This window comes from Gorilla gorilla, chromosome 19, assembly GCF_029281585.2.
Source record: "Gorilla gorilla gorilla isolate KB3781 chromosome 19, NHGRI_mGorGor1-v2.1_pri, whole genome shotgun sequence".
Lineage (NCBI taxonomy): Eukaryota > Metazoa > Chordata > Mammalia > Primates > Hominidae > Gorilla > Gorilla gorilla.
Window position 1 is genome coordinate 110,957,868 of NC_073243.2, and position 23,556 is coordinate 110,981,423.

At 59.8% G+C, this 23,556-nt stretch overlaps 1 protein-coding gene across 1 annotated transcript; it reads right to left on the reverse strand.

The window, feature by feature from the left end:
* Nucleotides 1-142: 142 nt before the first annotated feature.
* Nucleotides 143-23,135, reverse strand: SLC6A19 (solute carrier family 6 member 19). The gene is made up of 12 exons (XM_004059083.5): nt 22,879-23,135; nt 15,798-15,938; nt 14,129-14,266; nt 12,435-12,616; nt 11,389-11,499; nt 10,896-11,008; nt 8,274-8,402; nt 8,015-8,171; nt 5,841-6,045; nt 5,411-5,570; nt 3,732-3,894; nt 143-3,383 (listed from the first exon to the last, which is right to left on the reverse strand). Exons 1-12 carry the CDS (start codon nt 23,078-23,080, stop codon nt 3,180-3,182), a joined length of 1,905 nt encoding a protein of 634 aa, XP_004059131.1. The 5' UTR covers nt 23,081-23,135; the 3' UTR covers nt 143-3,179.
* Between the last annotated feature and the right edge of the window lie 421 nt (nt 23,136-23,556).

Consider the following 23,556-nt stretch of genomic DNA (forward strand, 5'->3'; position numbering starts at 1 on the left):
CTGGCACCACCCCCAGCACCATGAGGACCGTTTGCAAGGACAGCCTCAAGTTTTTTTGTTGCGGACACCAGGATTCCCAAGACTGAGGCATATTTTAATTGTTTTAAATTTCTTATGTTTTATTTAACCATTTGATCTTGAGATACTTATAGGTTGTCACTCTGTCACTGTCAGAAACAACTCAGATCAGATTGCATGCACCCGAAGCCTGGATTCCCGCAGGGATCCTCTCAGCTGCTGTTGGGAGGCCGGGGGCTGCCCTCACACCCACTGCTGCCCTCAGGCCGCTGAACAGGACAGGGTGACAGGCACCCACCGTGCGTGGGGGCAGAGGGCTGAGTCCTCTCCTGTGCTCGGGGCACCCCTGTCCATGGGTGGAGGGTTGATGAGTTGACGCCGGGTGAGTTCAGCTCTAAGGAGCTCCCCACAGTGCTCCCTGGACTCTGGGGCTTCTCCTTGCAGATGCTCCCGCCACGGACAGGCCAAGGGCCCCCAGGCCCGCAATTGCCCCATTCCATGGGACACTGCACCCCTCAACCGTGTGGCCACAACTCCAAATCCATGAGTCCCAGGGCAGGGGCCCAGGTGGACACATTTTTGGAACGTTCTTATTTGAGTGAGAGGAAGTGTGAGGGAAGAAGATGAGAAGAGCTGGTTGGTCCCCATTGCAAGGCCACAGGCCTGGGCCATGGCCTCTTCAGAGCAATGCCCCAAAGCCAGACCCCCAGGAGGAGGCAGGAGCTGGACCTGCCGTCCCCACCATCCCGTCTGAGGTCACTGGCTCACTCATCCCTCTACGTCTGGACAACAGTAACTTTTAGGGTGAGGATACTAAATAGAAGGGATTTATTTAGAAACGTACACTTTATGCCCATAAAGCCTGCATTTCTACCACATTTACAGAGACATTGAAACCTGTGAAACAACACATGAATCAGGAGATGTAGATGAGATGGGAGCTCCCGCCCAGGGTCCTATGGCAGGCACACCAGGGTACACCAATGGATGCCAGGGCACACCAGTGCACACCTGTGCATGCCAGGGTACACCAATGCACACCTGTGCATGCCTGGCAGGGCCTCCTGGGCAGATGCCACAGGGCAGCATATTAATGGGCCACTGATGGGAATTTTCTCGATCCAGGGCCAAAGAGCAGGAAAAGATGAGGTGAGACCCTGTTGAAGCCATCAGCAGGCGAGCCCCTCGGTGGCATCACAGCTGGCGGCAGAGGATGTGATGTTTCCCCCCACCTCTGCTGCTGTGGAGTCTTGCACATCCCAGGGCCCAGTGACAGTCAGCAGGGGTGGAAGAGGCTGGTAGGAGGACTCAGTGTGTGCAGTCACTGCTGGACGGGGTGCTGGAAGGGACGATTGTGACCAGGTTTCTGTTGGTGGAACATCATACCGGCACACACCAGGTATGTGTGCCTTCCTGTAGGAAGTCCTTCCTGTAGGAATTCTCAGAACATCAGTTTAATGTAAGCATCCAGATTCTTCTGTGCAAAGCAGAGGTGACCTGTCCGTTGAAGCAGATGTCCCAAGTGCCGACTGCCTTTGGCTGCGATGGAATGTTGAACCCCAATGGGGGCCCATCCCGTGACGGGGGCAGGGCAGGCGCCAGGCTGGGCCTCACTGAGTGGTGCAGGAGCTGGAGGCTTCTGGGGGCTGCATGGTCCTCCAAGGTGCCCTGGACACACAGAGTGCCCAAGGATGGCAGCCAGGGTTGAGTTACCCTGCAACCCATCTTTTCCAAAGGCTGGCTAAAAATTCACACAGCTCATGTCCTCTTAAGAAAATGCACAGAGTGGTATTTGCCTTGAATTATGCCAAGTTGAGTTTTATTTAACTGCTCATCTATTTGTGGTGGCAGGAGCAATGATTAAATGGCTGGCATTCATTAAGCCGGGAGGCGGCCAGAATGCAGAGACTCGGCAGGGGCCGACTGGAGGCAGGGCCCCGGTGGATGTGGCCAAGTTTTCTCAGAATCGCCAGCGACTGCCCACTCCAGCTTCTGAGAGGCTGCTCCGGGTCGAGGGCTACAGGGCTCTGGGAACCCCCAGGTCAAAGGTCAACACCAAGGGGAAGGGGATGGGTGGGGGTGGGTAGCAAGAGTCGCTCCCAGGAGCCAAGATGGTAACCTGTGCTTTTGTCTCCTGCCACCCACACAGATGAAGCATAGAGGTGCTGCCCCCACCCCGGCTGCAGCTTCCGCTTCCCCTGGGCACGTGCAGGGCGCAGCACATCCCCAGTGGTCTGCTCCCCTCTGCACATGCACCCCGTGACTGTGGCAAGGACAAACACAGAGGGCAGCTGGGCCCCGAGTGGCAGGCATGTGTCCCAGTGACGCGTACGCACACATATCCACACATGTCCATATGCGTGTCCATATGTGTCCATATGTGTGTCCATATGTGTCCATATGTGCACATACATACACACTGGCATGCACAAATGCACACCTGCCTGAATATGCACACACATGAGCACACATCACACACATATACACAAACAGGTACAGACACACACATATACACAACACACACGTATACACACACGTACACATGCTCACATATACACACGTCACACAGGCATACATGTACATATACACATGTGCATATATACATGCAAACACACACACATAGAACACACATACACAAAATTGCATGCATGTATATACTCTCACAGGTATCCATATATGCGTGCATGTGGACACCCATTGTACGAGCACACGTGCATGCATGTATACACGTGTGTGTTCACACATATGCACACCACACACAACACAGGCATGTATGTCCACATATACATGCACACACACGGGCAGCAAATGTCGCACACATGTATATGCATGCACACTTGCACACTCACACAATGTCCATACATGTACATGCACACACACGGCACACATCTGCACACATGGCACATGCATATACAATACACACACCCACACACGTGTATATGTGTGCATACACGTGCACACTCACACAGTGCCCATGCATGTACATGCACACATGATACATATCTGCACACATGGCACATGCGTGTACAATACACACACTCACACACGAGCATACACTCACACTTACACACATGCAGGTGCAGCCCGGCCCCCACCCCACAGGTCTTGCTGGTTCCTCCTTCCCTGACACCAGTGTGTGGCATGCCGTGGGATGGGCCTTCTCAGTACTTCAGGTCCCCGTTCATGGAGGCTGTGGACAGTGTGCTCACCAGCCCCTGATGGTCCCCTGGCTTCTGGCAGTGGTTCCTGATGAGCTTGTAGATGGCATAGCCAGGGATGGTGAGGGAGGGCACTCCAGCCACAATCACCACCACCACATACACCCAGTTCGGGTAGGAGATCTTCTGGGATTTGGGAAATTCCTCCTGGGGAGAGAGCCCCATGGGTGAGTAGGCATCCCGGGAGCCAGCGGGGTTCACTTTGAGGCAAAGGCCCCTCACCCCATGACTCTCACCTCCTGTCCTGTGGGGCAGGCAGGGTGGCCTGGGGCTCCTCCGGCTTCCCCTTTCCCCTACCTCCCAACTCCCAGCCCACCCACCTCCTTCCTGGGATGGTGTGACACATTGGTGTCAGGGAGGGGGGAACCAGCAAGATGCGTGGGGTGGTGGCTGGACTGCACCTGAATGTGTGCATGCGCCATGTGTGTGGATGAGTGTCCTCCTTTCCCCTTCCCCATTCCTCTCCCCACCCCAGGCGACTGCCTGGACACTTACGTAGCCAGGGTCCCAGACACTGTAGGACAGCTCCTGAGTGACCTCTACCACGAAGAAGAAGAGGAAGATGATCAGCATGAGCAGGGGGCTGACCACGCGCCACGTGACTTGCCAGAAGATGTTGGGCTTGTGGCCAATCATGAACTCGATGTCCTTATTGAACCTGCCAAGGCCAGAGACAGCTGTCACTGCTGCTACCAGCTGGGCTTCAACTCGCTAAGCTTTCTGTGCGTTCTGCTACCCGAACAGATGGCGTGCTGCGAGGTGCCCGGCCTCCCCTTGCCAGGGCCCGATCCGTCCCTCCTGGCCATGGGTGCCTCCTCAAGCAGACCCGTCTGTGGGCACGGCCAGCAGCTGTCTCTGCCCTATGATGCCACCAGCCAGTGCTCGACGGCTTGCCCATGGTCAGAGGTGCCCCGCCCTCACCCACGTCTGAGGTGGTCACCGGTGCAGAATGGGGGGTTGGAGGAGGGAGCGCCGCCAGACACCCCCAGCCTCTCCTTCCTTAGCAGCACCCTGAAGTCAGAAAACCCCACACCTTCCCCACCCTACGGCTCAATTCCCATCCTCTGCTGAACCCTCTTCTGTGCAAAGGAGTTTATCGTCTGCAGAAATCAGGATGGAGCAGGCAGAAGTTTACACCCAAGCCAGTCCCAGGCCTGCGGTGTCCAGGTGGGTACCCATGGTCCCCACAGAAGCGTGTGAGGAGGAGCTGGTCTCACGTGCTCCACATTTAGGTGGTTATGCATGCACCTCACACCCGGCAAGGGCTTACTGCCCTTGCGTCCTGCAAACCCCACTGCTGGGGTTTTCCCAAGCCGGGAGCCTGCAGGGCTGTGCCTGCTCAATGTTAACTGAGTCTGTCCAATTATTTCTTTTCTTCCTCTTTTTTTTTTTTTTTTTTTTGAGATGGAGCCTCATTTTGTCACCAAGGCTGGATTGCAGTGGTGCGATCTCCCCTCACTGCAACCTACACCTCCCAGGTTCAAGCGATTCTCCTGCCTCAGCCTCCGGAGTAGCTGGGATTACAGGCGTGCACCACCCTGCCTGGCTAATTTTTGTATTATTAGTAGAGACGGCGTTTCATCACGTTGGCCAGGCTGGTCTCAAACTGCTGACTTCAAGTGATTTGCCCACCTTGGCCTCCCAAAGTGCTGGGATGACAGTCATGAGCCACCGTGCCCGGCCTTGTCTGATTATTTCTAAAGTTGTGGTGGCTCCAACCAAGAGTCCCTGTCTGAGGCTCTGCCAGACTGCTGGAGCCTCTCTGCCCTAAAAAGGCCTGGAGCATCAGGGAAATAAAGCACTCCCCACCCCCCTGCACACACACACACACACACACACACACACACACACACACACACAAGGAGCATCCCCGGCCGTGGGCCCTGCAGTGGCCTTGAGCTCTGGCTCTCTGCATGGGCACCGCCAAGGTCTGGGCTCCACCGGGCTTCCCGGCTTCCAGCAACACAAAGCTCCCATTATCGGCATGCCAGGGCCCTGCTGATGCCCTCTGCTCCCGCCAGGACAGGTCTACACCAGCCTCTGTGGCCGGCCGAGGCCCCGAGTCATAGACTCTCCCTCCGTACCCTGAACACGGCCCGGGTCCTCCCTCACAGGAACGCCCTGTGACCTGGCTTTTCTGCATTAGAGGCGCCTGTCCCCACCGTGGCCCCTACCTGTCCACACCATACACGTAGACCACAGAGAACATCTCGCAGAAGGCGATGATGAGCAGGGGAATGGAGCCGGCATAGCTGTCCAGCAGGGAGAGCCAGTACTGGCCGGAGTTCAGCGTGAAGATGAAGCCAATGAGGAATGTCCCCAGGCAGATGAGACCTGCAGGCCGGGGGACAGAGCTGCTCACACACCCAGGGGCTGCACACACGGCCGGGGGACAGAGCTGCTCACACACCCAGGGGCTGCGCACATGGCCGGGGGACAGAGCTGCTCACACGCCCGGGGGCTGCGCGCACGGCCGGGGACAGAGCTGTTCACACACCCGGGGGCTGCACACATGGCCGGGGACAGAGCTGTTCACACAGCCGGGGGCTGCCATCCCACAGGTGGCACCATTGCCATGGGGACCCCTCCCGACTGCACACGTACCTGTGAGCACCTCCTTGGGCCACTTCGGGGGGATGACTCTGAGGTCCTGCAGGGGCACAACGACGCCCTCCATGTTCCCAAACATAGATGACAGCCCCAGGCAGAAGAGCATAATGAAGAAGAGCACAGACCACAGTGGGGACAACGGCATCTTGGTGATGGCCTCGGTGAAGATGATGAAGGCCAGGCCTGTGCCCTCCACGGCCTGCACGGATGACACACAGTCACCAGGGCCTCTGCCCTCCGTGGGCTCCGTCTCCTCCCCGCCCGAGGTCTTGTGCGTCGCCAAGCCACGCAGCATGGGGCGGGCAGGTCTGAGCTGTCATGAAATAGCTAGATCTTGTCTTTTAGGCCCAAAGTGTATTTTCAAAAGCTGAACTATGCATCAGGACCAGCACCTGGATCCCATCACCAAGCGGCACTCAGAGCCCCGGTCCGCCCACAGACGGGCTCTCCCAACACAGGGAGCTTCTGAGATCTCACAGCCTGCACAGCCCTGATCCAGTGCAGCTGAGCCACGTACCCAAGGTGTTACGCGAGTCACCTGTTAATAAACACATACCCTGGACGTGCTCGGAAGGCAGGTGGCCAACGGCCGGGTTAGAGCAGGCTGTGCTCACAGACAGGCTCTCGGGTAAGAACCACCAAGGCGCAACCACCCGGACGCCTTCTGCTCCTGTGTCTGGTCCCAGACCGTCACCAAGAACCAGGCCCCGGCCCATCATGGTCCTGGTGATCAGTGGTCCTAGCTGTGGAATATCTGGTGAAAAACCTCCACCCATGAGGCTGAGGGACCTGCCCAGCTCCGTGGGGCTCCCTGCAGGGAACTGGCTCAGGGATTGGATATGGCAGGACTCAAGGACCCATCTGAAGACAGGGTCCTCCACGGCCGCTTAACACAACTATGCGAGTTCCAGAGGCAAGAGTGGAACCCCTTGCACAGCAGGACATGGCTTGTGGAGGGCTCTGAAGAGTTTAAAAGGAAATCGTCAGAAGCAGGCAGCAGCACGTACATACAAGGCACGCCGCTCTTCAGTGCAGGGCGGGAGGTGGGAGGAGGCGGGAGGAGGCGGGAGGTGGCGGGAGGTGGCGGGAGGAGGCGCCAGGATGGAGGCGCCAACCTGCAGCAACTCTGGTGCTTCTTGGAATGGCACTGCCGAGGGCAGCCCTGCCATGAGATCGCACACCACGGGGGTTTCTTTCTGTGGCGTTTCTAGAAAAGGCAGGTGGGCAGAGCAGCAGAGGGGGTGCCTGGGGCTGCCAGGGGTGGGGAGCAACAGCACACGGAAAGCTTGCAGGCGCGGACGGGGGTGCTGCACCTGGCTGTGCAAGGCACTGGAAGTGGGCGAATTTCATGGTGCATAATTATAGCTCACTAAAGTTGCTTTTAAAAGACATTTAGACCAGACGACCCTGTTGGGCCCCTCCTGCCTGCGCATCCTGCACTTGGAGGCCTCCTACAGTTGGTGGCACAGGGTCGGGAGAGGCCGCGGAGCCCTCTGCCTGGCTCCAGCTGGTGCGGAAATGGCTCGCTCTGCCCAGCTCTTCTCCCAGTGGCCACTGGAGAAGCAGCACTGGGCCCTGAAGTGCCTCATGCCCGCAAAATAAGGGGTGGCTCCCCAAAAGAACACTGCATAATTAAAATCAGCAAATGTCAACCTTTAATGGTAACAGCATCTGAACTTCGTTAACTATGGAAATAGTATTCAAAAACACTCGTTACGTGGAGTACCCTCAATATCAGCGTGGCTGAGCCTCGCCCACCAGTCCAAAATAAAACCTGTCCTGGTGGCCTCACAAGTTCAAAAACAGCTACAAAAACTCTTTCAATGTTGATAGAAGTCACCGTGTTACAGATGGCCCCAGGGGGTGTTTTGTGTGTGTGATGGGAGAGAATGGAGGGGCAGCCCGTGGTGTTCCCCGGCTCCTGCCTCTGAGCCTATGCCTCTGCGTTAACAGGAGCCTCGGAAGGGAAATCTCGTGGCCTGGCAGACACCAGCGCCCCAGACCGAAGAGCCCTGGACGCCAGGCAGAACAGACAGTGGGAGCTGGGCCTCCCTGCTGAAGCTCAGCATCTGCGTCCTCCACAGGCCAGGGGACCAGGGGTGGCCGGACTCTGAGGTGCCAGCAAGGGGTGTGTCCTCTCCCTGCCTCGAGCTCCGGAACGGACCTACCTCTGAGAGGAAGGAGTTGATGTCGCAGGTCTGGAACACCAGCTGCGCGTAGGCCGCGGGGTCAGAGGCGTTGCACTGCCGCTGCATGTCCACAAAGTTCTCCTGGGTCACGTTGCCTTCAGGCAGGTCGAACCCGTTGATGAGGGTCAGGATGTTCCTGCGGGTCAGATTGAGGCTGACGGCCACCTGGGGCCAGGGAGGCTGGGAGGCTTCCTGGAGGCGCAGCCCAAGGCACCAGGATGGTGGGACGGCCACTCACGTGCTGAAGCAGTCGTCGTAGCGCTGCGTGGCGCGGAACCCAATGACGGAGTAGACCACGATGGCCACGTACACCGATGTGAAGCCGTTGATGATGGACACGATCACCGAGTCCTTCTCGCAGTTGTTGCTGCAGACGAGACCAGTGTCATGGCGGCTGGCGATGAGGTCCCAGGTCAGGACACAGCACAGGGCAGCATCCGCATCCCGCCCAGAGCGCCAGCCCCAGGAGTGACAGGCTGAGCCACTGAGTGACACGGGGAGGCAGTCGGAGCCCCTGCCCCACTCCGAGCAGGCTCAGGGGATGCAGAGGTGGCCCCAGGGCAGTGCCTGGTCCCCTGCTCACCTGGCCTCAGCTTAGGGGCTGCCCTGGGCTATGACTGCTCCTGACTCCCCAGACCACTCTGGTTATAGAGCTCAGGTCTCTTCCCTCCCCATCTTGTGCCTGCGGTAACCTCCGTCAGGCCTCTAGGGACAGCTCCAGGCCAAAGACATCACATCCATTCTCCCCCAGCCTCCACCCTAGGCGTCCTGTCTAGCTGCTCGGCAGCTGAGACCTCACCATTTCCTAAAGGCACCCTGTGCTCAGTGTGTCTTGAACTTAAGCCCCGACCTCCCTGACCCAACCCAGCCAGCTCACTCCACCCTTCCCATTTTGGTTGATGCTGACACCATCCTTCCAGATGCTTCCATCAAAAGCTGAATCTGTTAGCCTCAGGGAAATGCCAATCAAACTGTAGTGAGATCTCACCACACCCCTGCTGGGATGGCCAGAAACAAAAGTCAGACAATAACAAGTGTTGGTGAGGATACGGGGAAACTGGAGCTTCCTGCACGCTGGTGGGAACGTGAGTGGTGCAGCCACCATGGAAAACAGCCTGACAGCTCCTCGAAGGACTGCACACAGAGGCCAGCATGACACAGCAACTCCACTCCTAGGTGCACACTCAGAAGAACAAAAGCATGCATCCGCAAAAACGCGTACACACAGGCTCACGTCAGCATGACTCACCACAGCCAAAACGTGGAAAATGTCCATGGATGGATATGCACAAACCGTAGCCCATGCACACCATGAAATATCGCTCAGCCCTAAACAGGAATGGCGCTCTGACGCCGGCTGTGATGGGATGAGCCTTGAGGATGTTGTGCCCCATGCAAGGATCAGACACAGGGCTGTGGCAATGTGGCCACTCCATTCACAGGAAATGTCCGGACCAGGCACAGCCACAGAGGCAGAGAGCGCATCAGTGCTCATCCGGGGCAGGAGGACAGGGCACTGGGGAGCGGCTGCTCACATGTGTGGAGCTTTTGCTGATTGGAACCTTCTAGAACTGGACAGTGCTGATGGCTGGCTTCACAACTCTGTGAATGTACTTAAGACCATTGAACTGGGCACTCCGAGTGGGGGAGTTGTGTGGTATTCAAATTATCTGAATAAAGCTGTTCTAAAAATAATTCACCCTCGGTTCCACCTCAGCCACTCCACGAAAAAGTCAGAGTCCTCAATCCTGCCTCGGCCCTGCCCCAGATGCCTGCAGTGCCCAGGGGTCCTCCTAGCACCTGCCCTCAGCACCCAGGGGAGCTCCTGAGGCCTGGGTGGGGCTTCACTGCTCCACCCAGTGCTCGCACAATGACTCCAGGGTCCTTTCTGTCCCTCCAACACCCTCTCTGCCCACAAGCCCATCTGCAGGTGCCTCCAAGCACATCTCCCTCTGCACCCCAGCCCTCCCTGCCTGGGCTCTGCACCTGCCAAGCCCCAGCCACGCCTCAGCTATGCCCTCCCTGCCCAGCCCCGCCCCTCACACCCAGGGTCCGTCCTCCCTACCCAGGCCCCGGTCCAGTCTAGGCCCCACCCTCCCTACCCAGGCCCTGCCCCCTTGCACTGAGGGTCCCCTGTGTCTGACTCCAATCGCACCTTCCCAGCCCTGGAGGGCCACCCTGACCCCTAGGAGTCCTCCCTCACCCCCAGCCCCTTCTGCTCTGAAATTCTGGTCACCACACAGAGGACAACTTCTGCACTTGCTTGTCAACCTGCAGAGCCACAGGTCACTGAGGGCAGGTCCTGATGCACCAGGTCGGGCACACCGTAGGTGCTTCATAAATGCTAGTGGAAATTAACTGACACCAGCTGTGCTCCTCCCAGACGCTGCTGGGGACTCCAGGGTATGCATCCTTCCCAGGGGCATTGGGAAGTGCAGTGGGTACATGGGGAAGGGGCAGTGGAAGGATCAGACCTTGGTCGGGGGCGTGGAGAGCGTCGGGGGCGCCACATGTCTGGGGGCCTGGGATGCCCAGGGGTGGGCTGGGAGCGATGTGGGTGTGGAGCAGGGAACTGGGGAGAGCACAGGAGGGGTCTGCACCAGGCTCGTAGAGGGACGGGTATGGGGAAAGCTGCAGGCTCCCGGCTCCTGGCCCTCCTCACAGGGAGACCTGCCCCTCCTCCACACGCTGCACTCTAGACTCAGCTCACATGGACCCTGAGCAGGAGGGAACGGGCCCATCGGGGCAGCAAGGCCCCGGCCACACAGCCACAGAGTGATTTCCACCTTGTCTTTTATCCTCCCAGCAAGATCCCCCCAGGACTGAGAGGGAAACTGAGGCCCGCCACGCTTGCACTCACTGCACAGAGTTGTAGCTGGAGAAGGAGATGAGGCCCCCGAAGGCCAGGGAGAAGGAGAAGAAGACCTGTGCGCCCGCGTCCAGCCAGGTGTCCGGCTGGACCAGCTCCGTGACCTGCGCCACATAGAGACCCTCAGCCACTCATGGTGCAGATGGGGCCATGGGGACCTGGGAGGGTGTGCTCCCAGGGAGGCTGGGGAGGGTCGAGGCTATCGGGGTGGTCAGGACAGGCCAGGGACCCCTGGGGTGGCAGCTATGCCTTCCCTGTGGGGGCTCCGTCAGCTCACAGGGGCAAAGCCACCCTCCCAGTAGCTGCCCCAGGCCCCAGGGACAGGCCTTGCCCTCGCTGGCCCCGTGGACCTCCTCAGGCCTGGGACTGGTGGAGCAGCAGGCTGCCTGTCCCCGTGGGTGAGAGCTGGTATTGAGGCTGGCGGGGGCACAGGGCAGCCAGGCCTCTCCCGGGGTCTGGGCCCAGGGCAGCCTCGGGGACTTACGTTGGGCGTGAAGAGGAAGACGATGCCATTGGTGGCGCCCTTCAGCGTCAGGCCTCGGATGAGGAAGATGGTCAGGACGACATAGGGCAGTGTGGAGGTGATGTACACGACCTGCGGAGGGCGGGACATGTGGGATGGGCGGGAAGTTGGGGGGCCGGGCATGCGAGGGGTGGGGCACGTGGGGGCGGGGCATATGGGGGCAGGGCATGTGGGGAATGGGGGCCGGGCCTATGGGGGGCGAGGCATGCTGGAAGGGTGGGGAGGGGGCCAGGCCTGTTGGGGGGACAGGGCATGTGGGAGGGGTGGGGATGGGGGCAGGGGCTGTGGGGGGTGGGGCCTGCAGAGGGCGGAGCATGTGGAATGGATGGGGATGGGGGGCCAGGCCTGCGGAGTCCGGGTATGTGGGATAGTGTGGATGGGGGCCGGGCCTACGGGGGTTGGGGCATCTGGGGAAGGGGGCCCAGGACGACGGGGGGCCGAGCATGTGGGACGGGTGGGGATGGGGGGCAGGGCCTGCGGGGGGCCGGGTATTTGGGATGGTGCGGAGGGGGGCCGGGCTTGTGGCGGGGGGGCATATGGGACGAGTGGGAACGGGGGCAGGGCCTCACAGGCTGCCGGCCCACCAGAAGAAAGGGATGGCTGCTCTGGACCTCGTACCAAAGATTCCCATGTAGGGGAAGATCGAGCCTCACTCTTCCATTTCCACTTTCCTGTTTTATCATCACCATCATCACCATCATCATCATCATCATCGTCTATCTCTTTCTGCTAGTTTGTATTACTCCCACATAACGCTAAGTGTCGTGTGGGCCAACGTCAAGTTCCTGGGGCCCCAAGTCTGGTCATTTCAGGAAACCTGGGGCAGGCAGGGCCCCTCCCGCCCAGGCCAGTGAGCCTAAGGGCAAAGGCAGCTCTCTTGGTGGGGTCTGGGGAAAGGCAGAGCCCGGGACCCCCAGAGCTGGGTTTTAGAGTGCAGCCGGCCGGAGGCAGGGCTGCCCGCACCCGCCCTCTGAAGCACCTGCAGCCTGGCCGGGCCCATGCAGTACCTTCCCTGTGGTCTCGATGCCGCGGATGGTGCACATGTACAGGACGCTCCATGCGCAGGCCAGGCACAGCAGCAGCCACCACTGGATGGAGCCTGAGTCGCTGATGGACGTGGAGATGTTGAGCGTCTCTCGGTACCAGAAGTAGTCCACGGGGGAGCTCCTGGCACACTCGTCCACATACCCTGGGGAGAGGGCCATTCACACACCTCAGGGTACGGGTCCCCCAAGGGAGGAGAATGGAAGGCCCTGAACTGGAAGAAATGCCAGCCACGTTCCAGAGGCCTTGACACCAGTGACACGCCCACACGTGCACATGAACACAGGCACACATGCTCACGTGCACGCACATGCATGCACGCACACAGCACACACATGCACACAGTACACATGCACAGCTGCACCCTCACATGCACATCTGGTCCATGCACCTGCACACCCCACACATGCACATGCACACACACACACAGCACACACATGCACACATGCTCACATGCACGCACATGCATGTACACACACAGCACACGAGCGTGACTGTACTCGCGCGTGCACATCCGGTACCTGTACCTCTACACCCCACACATGCACATGCACACAGCACACATGCTCACGTGCACACATGCATGCACACACATAGCACACACATAGCACACATGCACAGCTGTACCCTTGCATACACGTCTGGTACACACACCTGCACACGCCATGCATGCACACACCTTTGTGAGCACATGAGCACACGTTCCTATACAGGTGCACTGGTTAGAAGGCTCCAGCCCCAACAGTCAGGTGCACCCTGGGCCTCACACTGCTCCCTCTTCCCTGTGCAAGTCTGGCAGCCTCAGAGTGTTTGCGCTCCCAGGCTGGGGCCCTTGCCTGCAACTGCCCACTCCACACACTCTCACCACTGTGGGCCTCTCTGGGCTCGTGGAACCATCCTGAGACCTTTCTAAAGGGGAAGTGGTCTAATTCCAGAGGACCCCACAGGCCCGGAGGCAGGAAAGGGCCCCGACAGTCCCAGCGAGCAGTGAGGGTTGCACGTATCGTGGGAGGACCTGTCTTATTCCGACCCCAGGGGCCATCTTGCCGGCCTCAACAGAGCAGCAGCATGCAGGGAAGCCCCGCTGGCCCCGCTGTGCTGGTCGGACCAGAAGCCGGTGGTGACCAAGCCGTTCAGGCTCCAGGACCACGTGTGAATCGCCGTGAGCTGACTGCATGTCACACGTAGAGGGTCTGCCCCCTACGCTCCCTCCCTGGGCAAGAGGGTTCTGGAAGGGCCGGGGTGGGAGGGCAATGCGGGGCCCACATGGGCAGGACAGACCCACCTGTGCGGAGCAACGCAAGGATGCGTGGGGCGGGAGGCAGCAGTCCTGACACCACGTCCCTTCCTGGAGAATAGGGAGCAGCCTCCCAGCAGCCCCAGGCTCCAGGCTGGTGACCGGGGGCCCTCAGAGCAGGCACAGCCCCCCCGGGCTCCCACGCTTTCCTCCCAAGGGCCTCATCCTCCACCACACCCCCCACACAAGAGCCACCACTTTTAAGGTCTTTTCTTTCATGCTGTCATTTTTTGACACCCTGTTGCCTTGGGGCTCTGGTTTCTGCCACGCCTGACCTGAGTTTCCTGAGGCCACGTGCCTGCTATGAGAGACACAACAGCCCCACAGGTGAGACGGACGGGGCTGCTTGCAAGGACTCACCTGTCTGGTTCTCGTTGAGCGGGCACTCGCTCCAGGGCAGAGGCTCCTGGAAGGAGTTGAATAAGTACCACATGATCCAGGAGATGATGGTGTTGTAATACAGTCCCACAATGAAGGACGTGAGCATGGAGGCCAGGCCTGCAGGGAGGCTGCTGCTGAGGCTTGGGGCCGAGGCACACCCTCCACTGGCCACCCATCCCCACTCTGAGCAGGAGGTCCCAGGGCTGGCACAGGGTGTGGCTGGGATGGGCTACTCCAGAATCTGAGGGGCAGACCCAGTGCAGGCCAGGATCATGCAGCTGATGCCGTGGTGCAGCCTGTACACGCCTTCCCGGCTCACACCTTCCTGGCACATGCCTGCCTGGCTTGCCCCAGGCATGGGTCTCACCTGCCCAGTGCAGCCTCCAGCAGGTGCATCCAGGCCACTGCCTTGGCAGAGAACTTTTGATGTGCCAGTAGCCTGGTTGCTGCCTACGGGCTGGGGGACTGCCCACTTGGCCCTGCCCCAAACCGGGAAGCCCCCGCGGCCCAGGACAGGTGGGTGGGCTTCAGGAAAGCCTTCCCTGTGGAGGACTCATGAGAGGGGAGACAACAGAAACTGCAGAGGGGAATGTTCTCAATTATTTGGGGACAGCTAGGCAGGATGGAAAGTGTGCTATGTAGTACATGCTTTATTGAAGTTTCAAACTCAAAACCAAATGTGTGTTGTGAATATGTGAGTGTGAGATGGGGAAGAGAGACAGGGGGAGAGACAGAGATGGGGGAGAGATGGAGATAGGGGAAGAGAGAGAAGAGGGAAGAGACAGAGAGAATAGGAGGGGGAAAGAAAAAAAAGACAGACTGAGAGAGGGAGAGAGAGAGAGGGGGAGGAAGAGAGAGAGGGGGGAAGGGAGAGAATAGGAGGGGAAAGAGAATGACAGAGACAGAGAGAGAGGAAGAGAGAGGGAGAGACAGAGAGAGGAAGAGAGAGGGAGGAGGGAGGTCTTGGATACTCAGCTAGAGGGTGTGGGCTCTGCCCTGGGCCTGGAGGGAGGCCTTGGAGACTCAGGGAGAGGCTGGGATGAGGGTGTGGGCTCTGCTCCAGGCCTGCAGGCTTCCGAAGGGCAGGTGCTTCCTGGACTCAGACCCCTCTCTGGAGTGGACCCTGCCCTTTCCTCCTCCATCTTTCACCATCTGCCCATATTCTGAGGGCTTAATGAGCCGTGTCCTCTTGGTGAGGCTGCACTGGGTCTGCTCCTGGGCCCCAGAGCTTATAAATGAGTGACTATGTCTGGGGGTGTCAGTGCTGGGGACCTCCTCACTAGGTGTGGGGGAGTGGACACAGGAGGCTGGTGCCCCCTCCTGGGCCCTGGGCTCTCGCTGAGCGCCGCCATGGGCAGGGCTTGAGTGGTCACTCTGCTGTCCAGCGTCTGGACCCTCCTGGGCCCTGGGCTGCCAGGGACTCGGGCGGCCTCTGCTGGCCTGTCTGGTTCCTGGTGAACAGGAGTGGCCTGGAGTTTCCAAAGGCCTCCAGGAGGAGATGAAGCTTGGACCTTTGTTGCACCAGAAACAGACAGGGAAGGCGGAGCAGGGGCGCCGAGGCCGGCAAGGCGAACCCTGGGCCCGGGTGGAACGGCTTCCCAGCAGAGGCGACCCCTGGGCCCGGGTGGAACGGCTCCGAGGCACTCACCTAGGCCCTTCAGGGCCGGGTGGATGGAGCTCCACACGCCCAGGCTGCCCCGCCGCAGCCGCTGCCCGATGGCGAACTCCAGGTGCAGCAGGGGGATGCCCTCCAGGACCAGCAGGATGAGGAACGGGATCATGAAGGCTCCTGCAATGGGAGGAGTCCGCCATGCCTGAGAGCCGTTCCCGGGGGAGCAGGAAGGCCTCCCTCGGGAGCAGGCATTCACAGCAAGCCTTGCAGCCCCTATGGCCGGCCCACCACGTGGGAACAGAGCTGAGATGGAGCAGCCAGTCCATGGGATCAGGGCCAGAGCTGACTCCACGTTCTAGAAGCACTGCTGGGCAGCTGGACGTTCCTGACCATCGCACAGGCTGAGGTCGCCTATGGGACCTCAGGACGTTGCTGTCGTTAAGGGAGGTGTGGTCCATGCCTCACGCGCTCTGACCAAGGTGCAACCACAGCCGCTGCCTGGGAATCGACCTCCCCACCCACCGCCTGGCAGTCCAGGAGTCCCACGGAGGAGCTGCTTTTGCCTGTCCAGCCAGGGGCTTCCAACAGCAGCGTGCCACCCCTGCCCTGCCTGTGCCAGCTGCACCTGCCGCGTCCTTCCTTGGTTTAATGAACGTTCTGTGGATTTGGCATGCCTGTGGGGAGAGGCTGTTTCCTGGCAATGGTGTGTGGCCTCAGTGGGGAGTTAGGGTTTAATGGGGACCGTTTTGGTTCTTAAGACAGAGTTCTAAAGATAGACCTGAGCCCAGGTGCTGGTTACATGGCATTGTGGATGTCTTTAATACCACTGAATTGTACATGTAAAAATGATTAAAATGGCAAATTTTACATATATGTATTCAATAATAATAAAAAATTGCAAAAAGGAGAACCACGTTGAGACATTTCTGCTTCTGCTGTGACAACGGTTTTGTCTTATGGGAGATCTACCCACCTCTGCACTGCTACCTCTTTGCTCTAAAAGGACACCCTCAGCCATCATTCTGGGGCTAATTCTCTAATGTGGAACAGTGTAAGATCACCTTTGAAATATGATGCTATTTAATCTTTGTGAAATTGTAGTCATTCAGTCTGGGCTAGAACTGTAGCAGGAAAGTGGGACTGTCCAGGCGCTGACAGCCAGGAGACAGGTGACTCACTCATGGTCTAAACCGAGGGCCACGTTTAGTGTTTCAACTGACTGGAGAGTTGTTTGTTTGAAAGTTGGTTTGAAATAGATAAAAGATAGGGATGTGCTGATCCTGAGAGGAAGCCGAGTGGCTCCTGCCATCATCAGGCGCAGAGGCTCAGAGTCAGCCTGGGACCGGGAGAAGAGATTCAGGAAAAATCGCAGATGCCTAGAAGGATTTCACGCTCACATTTCCTCACATCTTTAAATTCTGTCTCTTTTAAAAAACCAAAGCTGAAAAGCATAGGTCAGCTTCCTCTCAGAGCCCAGTGGCAGCCAGCACCCAGAGAAGGGGCCTGGCCGCGCCCATGAACTCCACTTGCCCGGCCAAGCGGGCTGCCCTGACCGCTCCCTCTGTGGGTGGACGTACAGCCTCCCAGCTCAGCCACAAGGCCCCCAGGCTACACACAGGATGAGGTGCAGCCACTCCTGGGCATCATGACGGTGCCCAAGGTGCTCGGCAGAGGGCAAGGAGGGACACAGCCTCGGCAGGGCTCCCATCCGGCCAGGGCAGCGTGGACACCGGTGGGTCCTTCACTCGAAGGTGGAGAAGGACGAGGGTCAGGGAACAGCAGAGGTGAGTGCAGGCCGTGGCGCCCGGCTTCCGAGGCTGGCCTGGCACCGCGCAGTGCGTCTCCTACCTGAACCCGAGCACCCTGCTATGGGGACGTGGAAGCAGCTCCCGTCGCGCCTGCCCCAGGCTGGACGGAAGGGCCACGCTGCAGCCCGGGTGAGCACAGCGAAGCCGACAGCCTTTGGGACCGAGGTCAGCAGCTGCAACAGCGCAAGAATTGCAAACACAGCTGTGGCTGAAGGGCCTGGGGGTGTGCAGGTCCCAAACCCCAGTGAGCCTGATCCCGACATGGGTCCTGTCTCCTGGGGGCCACCTTTGTGTCCCGTGGTGACTGACCCTGAGAGGGAGGGCTGTGGGGATGCTCACATGACACTGGGGTCCCGGCGACAGCCCCTCCTCACGCTGCGTGTCCCTGGGGCCTCTCGAGGGATGCGTGACCCGCCTGCCTGCACCCTCCCCACTGGCAGAGCCAAGCCCCCATCATCCTCCTGCCCCCCAGGCCGGGCACCCTCACCCTCCTTCCCCACACACCTGTTCCATTTGTTCTTCTCCCACCAAATCTCTTAAATCCTGAGCTCCCTCCATTCCATCCCCATTGCCTCCCTTCCCCGACCCAGCCACTGTCTCCTTAGCCAGCAGGGCCATGTCAGACCCCAAACTACCGTCCTCAGGGGATGGCACAGCACATGTGTGAGAGACAGAGACACACACAGAGACAGTGACATAGAGAGACAGAGACAGAGAGAGAAGCAGGGAGAGAGAGAGAACACACACAGAGACAGAGTCACAGAGAGGGAGATGGAGACACACAGAAAAAGAGACAGAGAGACACACACACACACACAGAAACAGAGAGAGACAGAGGAGAGAAACAGACAGGGCGATGGAGAGAGAGAGAGAAAGAGAGAAGGAGGGAGGGAGGGGTAGAGGCGGGAGGGAGAAGCAGGTACTGGAGGCTGTGACTTCCTCACTCGGCCCCTGCCAGCCTTTCTCACTCCTCCCTCTCCCAGTTTAACACCGAGCCTTTTCTCTCTCCTCCCTCTGTGTCCACTTGGTGCCTGCCTGTTGAGTGCAGCAGGGCCCTCTGGAGCCCAGGACCTCTATCCCCACACAGGCCCCTCTCTCTGAGCTGGGGTTCCAGGGACAGGTTCCTTCAGAAGCAGGAGCTGCAGGTGGCAGGAGCAGAGCCAGGCGTGTAGGGTGGGCTGGCGGGATGCTGGATTCATCGTGAGATGAAAGGCAGAAGGGAATGGTAGCAGGTGCAGGAGATGCTCGCCAGCGGGTCCCTATGGGAGGGTGTGGGGGCTGCAGGCTCACCTGCAGGGACACCCAAGACCCCAGCAGGGCCTGCCCATTAGGTTAAAATAAGAAAAGATTCACTCCTCCAAATTTTTTTTCCCAAGAGTTTGATTTGAAACTCTTCCAGACAAAACTACCAAGAAAAAGCAAGTGCATGATCCCCAGTGTCCTCCACCCCCTCCCTTCCCTCCACTATGCCCTAATCCTAAATGCTCGGGTCTTCCTATCACTCCATCTCCATTGAGAAAACTCCTACTCATCCTTGAAAACCCCACCAGGGTGTCCCCTCTTCTGAGAGTCTCAGTTGTTGCCCTTGCTCCTGGTGGCTCTCCTTTCTGAAAGTTCCTCAGGGCAGGAGACCCTCAAATCCCCAACCCCTGGGGCTCAGGCTCAGCATGGAGCAGTGAACAGAGAGGACTGGGCGGGGCGGGGCACACACCCACTCCATCCCAAATGCAGCCCGGAGGCAGCCAGGCCCTCCGTTGCTCCCAATGAAGGAGGCTGTCCCGCCCCAAGAAACTCAAGGAAAGCCAAGCATTCTTGACAATTAAAGCCACCAGAATATGAATATTTGTCTTTTAAACGCAGCGACTTCTTCCTAGTGTGGGGTGAGGTGCAGAGGAAGGAGAGAAGGAAAGGGGCGGCCAGCGCCCAGGGGACACTGCGTGGCCCTGCCTGGTGGGGCAGTGCAGGGCACCTGGACGTGGTTACAAAGGTCCCTGGAAACCAGGCCTCTCTGTGGCGCTGCAGACGTTGGCTCACTCAGGTGGAAGCAGGTAACTGAGAGAATGGGGTGGGGACGTGGCCAAATGGAAAGCACCCAGAGGGAAAGAGACACTGGGCACAGAAACAGTTCCTCCTGTCTGTCCTTGAAAAAGTAGGAAACCAGGAGAGGGAGGAGGGGGAGGAGGGAGCTGCAGTTCTCACGCAGGGACTAAGCTTCCCCCTTTTTCTCTCTCCAGCAGGTGGTGTTTGTGGCACCAAGTAAATACTGCATGGATTTTTGCTAAGAATTAGCTGCAGATGGACTAAGGGGAAAGCTGACCCTGGGGCCAGGCGTTGAGCAGCAAAGAAGAGACAGCTGGAAACAGCTGTGCTGGCGCCACATGGTCCTTGAAGGGGCGGCTCCTCCGGCTCCCGCACGCCGCCTCGCTCACGTGCAGCATCACTGCCATGTGCAGAGGAGCTGGGGGGCAGCCCCTGAGGGGCCAGCTGTGGGGTGGGCTCTATCAGCAGCCACTGATGGGGACACACGGGGCAACTGAGGTTTCTGGACAGACACAGGTGGGCATGAATGCATCTCCGCCTGCGCCACCAGCACTGTGGGGCCCCGCTGTGGGGATGTGGTGCTCCCAGGTGGGGGTGAGTGGGGTGAGCCCTGGCTGACCACGCTTCACGGCTTTTGGTTGCTGTTCCTGCACACCTGCCCACTGCCCCCAGCACCACCCTCGGGGTGCTCTGCCATCACACCCATTTCCCAGGTGAGAATGCCCAGGCGCAGCACGCCCTTGAGGTGGCTCAGGTGAGTGGGGCGGCTGAGTTTGGAAATGCCCTTCCTCAGGAAAGGGTCCCTTGAGCCTGCCCACCTGGCACAGGCTCTCCAAGGAGGGCAAAATCTGTTAAGACACAGGAGACTCGGAGGCACGCGTAAATGGTTTTTAACCTCGAAGGACAATCCCAAACACTCAGGAGGCTTCCAAGAGGGAACCAGGAGGACCTGGCTGCCTGCTTCCCCTCGATTTGGTCTCGATGACCCGCATCAATTAGGAAATCTGGTGTCACTGACATGGCATGCATGCTGGGGCCCTCACTAAGATGCACAGAGAGAGAGTGTGCTGTCTGTGGGTGTGGCCTCCCAGGGACGCGGCCTGCCCCACTGTTTTGGTGCCCATGAGGCCCCCAGGAGCCAGATGAGGGGACCCTGTGTCCCCGAGTCCTTTCAGCTGCCTCCCTGAAAGCTCCCTTGTGGCAGAGCTGCGGCCCAGATTGGATTCACCAGGAGACGGGTGCCCTGCTGGGAAACCCGGTGGCCTGCAGAGCCGTCTCCCATTCTTGGGGCCCTGCCCTTCTGGCCCGAGTCCCTCTGGCTGCAGTGTGGGCTTCAGCTCTTTCAGGCTGGTGGTCTGGTATGTGGGGTCCTGGTCAGCCCCCACAGCATGACCACAGCAAGGCACAGGGTTCCTCCAGGCCGGGGCGACTGCCAGAACCCTGTGGAGCCATCTGCGATGCCGCAGCTGATGGGGGCCCAGGTGACAGTGGCCCTCAGAGTCTAGCAGGTGACCTGGTGGCCCAGCTGAGAGTCTAGCAGGTGACCTGGTGGCCCAGCCGAAGGGCCAGGTCAGGGGAAGCTTGTCTGGGGTCTGGGGAGAAGGGCCTGCTGGTGTCCACCCCAGGAGTGGGACCGTCTGAGACCCAGCACATCCCAGAGCCCTGCTCGGCCCTCCTCACCTGGGCCTGCCTGCCCGGAACCCGCTGCCCGTTGCCCGCTGCCCGCACCTGTCCACCCCAGCATGGCCCAGGGTGCAGCGCCAGCACCCGCTGCTTGAAAGCTGCTCGCTCCCAGGCTCCACCGTGCACAGCGGCTGGTCTCTGGGTGTCAGAGCGGGGACTATCTGAGGTGCTGGGAGCCCCATCAGATTCCCGCCCAAGCCCGCATCTTAGAACTTGCCCTTCTGTGCAAAGACAAATAACTTCCCAGGCAGGTTCAGGCAGTCCCAACCCCTCCTCTTCCCAGGAGGCATGTGTCTGCCCCTCCATCCCCAGTGCCTGTGACTCAGTTTCTCCTCCAAGCTAAACAAACTCAGGGTGTGGGTGAGCGCAGGGATCCTCCCCACAGGATAGGGCCCTGGCGGAGGGGGCGAGGACAGTGGCCAGGAAGTCCCTGAGGCTTTGGTGAGCTGAGACTTGGGGACTGTCAGGGACTATAGTATCGGAGTGGCCAAGGTCCCCCGCCCTGCCTCCAGTGGAAAGTGCAGGCTGGACCAGAGGCTCATGAAGCGCCCACCCCCGCAAGGCAGTGATCAACTCCTTGACAATGCTGGAGGCGAAACTGATTCAGGAAAAGCCCATTTCTGTTTTTCTTTAAAAACTTTCACATCACAAAGCCCGCGTGAGAGACAGCAGCTCTCCATGGTGAGAAGGAACAGGGCCCCCTGAGGGCGGGCTCCTCTAAATGGAGGCTGAGACCCTCACGGCCCCCCGTGAACTGCCCCAGGGCAGCAGGAAGCCTGTTTCCCGAGGGTGCCCGGCCCTCCTGGACCTTCCACTGAGAAAGCAGCAGGTTTATGAGGGCAGCAGCTTTGGGGTTCGCCAAGCCCAAGGCTGAGTTCAAGTGTGGGGGTCCTAGGTACAGCCCCCTGCCAGGCCTGGGAGCCACTTCTCAGATGCTTAGGGCCACTGGACAGGAACACAAACGTCACCTCCATGCCAGCAGCGGCCACGCCCACCTGGGCCCCAGGAGCCAGAGGAACGAGGAGCAGTCAGGCTTGTGTGTTGGGTGGGCACAGCGGCTCCCGGCCTCCAGGCCTGAGGGCACCTGGCTCAAGAGCCAGGCCCGAGTCCACAGGCTCCAGCTACCTGCTCTGCTCCTCTAGGGTCACCTGCCCCCAACCCAGCTACCTCCTCTGCTCCCTGCACTGGCAGGTGTCCGCCTGTGGGGCTGGGACGAGAGGTGATGCCCAGGAGGGCTCGGCCCCGCGTCCTCCGAGGAGGGGCTGTACCGGGAGAAACACCCTTCCCCCGGCCCCACCCTCAGGCCAGAACGTTCCAGGACTGCCAGTCTGGAACACAGGGCCCTCCCTGGAGCCCCACACGAAGTCCTGGGGCCGTGCCGGCCAGGCCCATCTCCTCACCAGCAGCCTAGGAACCGGGCACGGGGGCCCGTGGGGGCCCCAGCTCCCCCCACACCCTGCGGCTTCTCCTCTCCCTTCCGTGCTTGGGGAGCCGAGGGTCCGGGGAGGACGTCTGCCCAGGGCCTCTGCGTGTGTCTGTGTTTCCCTGGCCACGGCCTGGCCCGCAGCCCCGCCCGGCCAGCCTACCTCCTCCATGGCTCTGACACAGGTAGGGGAAGCGCCACACGTTGCCGAGGCCCACGCAGAAGCCCAGGCAGGTGAGCATGTACTGCGCCTTGTTGTCCCACTTCGGCCGGGAGCTGGCCTCCTCCTGCTCGATGGTCTCCAGCTCAGCCAGGGACGGGATCCGGGCATCTAGGCCGGGGTTGGGCAGCACAAGCCTCACCATGGTGGTCGCTGGATGGCTCCGCACACAGCAGGCAGGGCAGAAGCTGGAGGGCGAGTGGCCGTGGGCCGGGAGCCGGGCACTTTATAGAGAACCTTTGGCACCTCGCCCCACGCACCTGGGCAGAACGGAGCCAGTCGTCAGCAGATCTGCAGGGTGCGTCTGCGGAGGGACTGTTAATGCCTTATCTGCAGAGACGCCCGGCCCCGGGGCCAGCAGAGCCACCCACTGCCGTCGGGCAACTGGAGGCTGCTCCGTGGGCGCTGGCCACCCCTCCCCCTGCACAAACGCACACACAAATGCGCACAAACGCCGGTGCACCCCGGGGAGGAAGAACCAAGGCAAACAGGATGCTGGCTCTGCCCCAGTCTGGGAGCCCCCGGCTGCCGCACACCCCCACCTGCAGGAAGCCGGGTGGGCCTCTCCACAGCTCCCTGGAGGACAGGCATCCCTGGCCCCCACCCCAGTCCAGGGAGAGG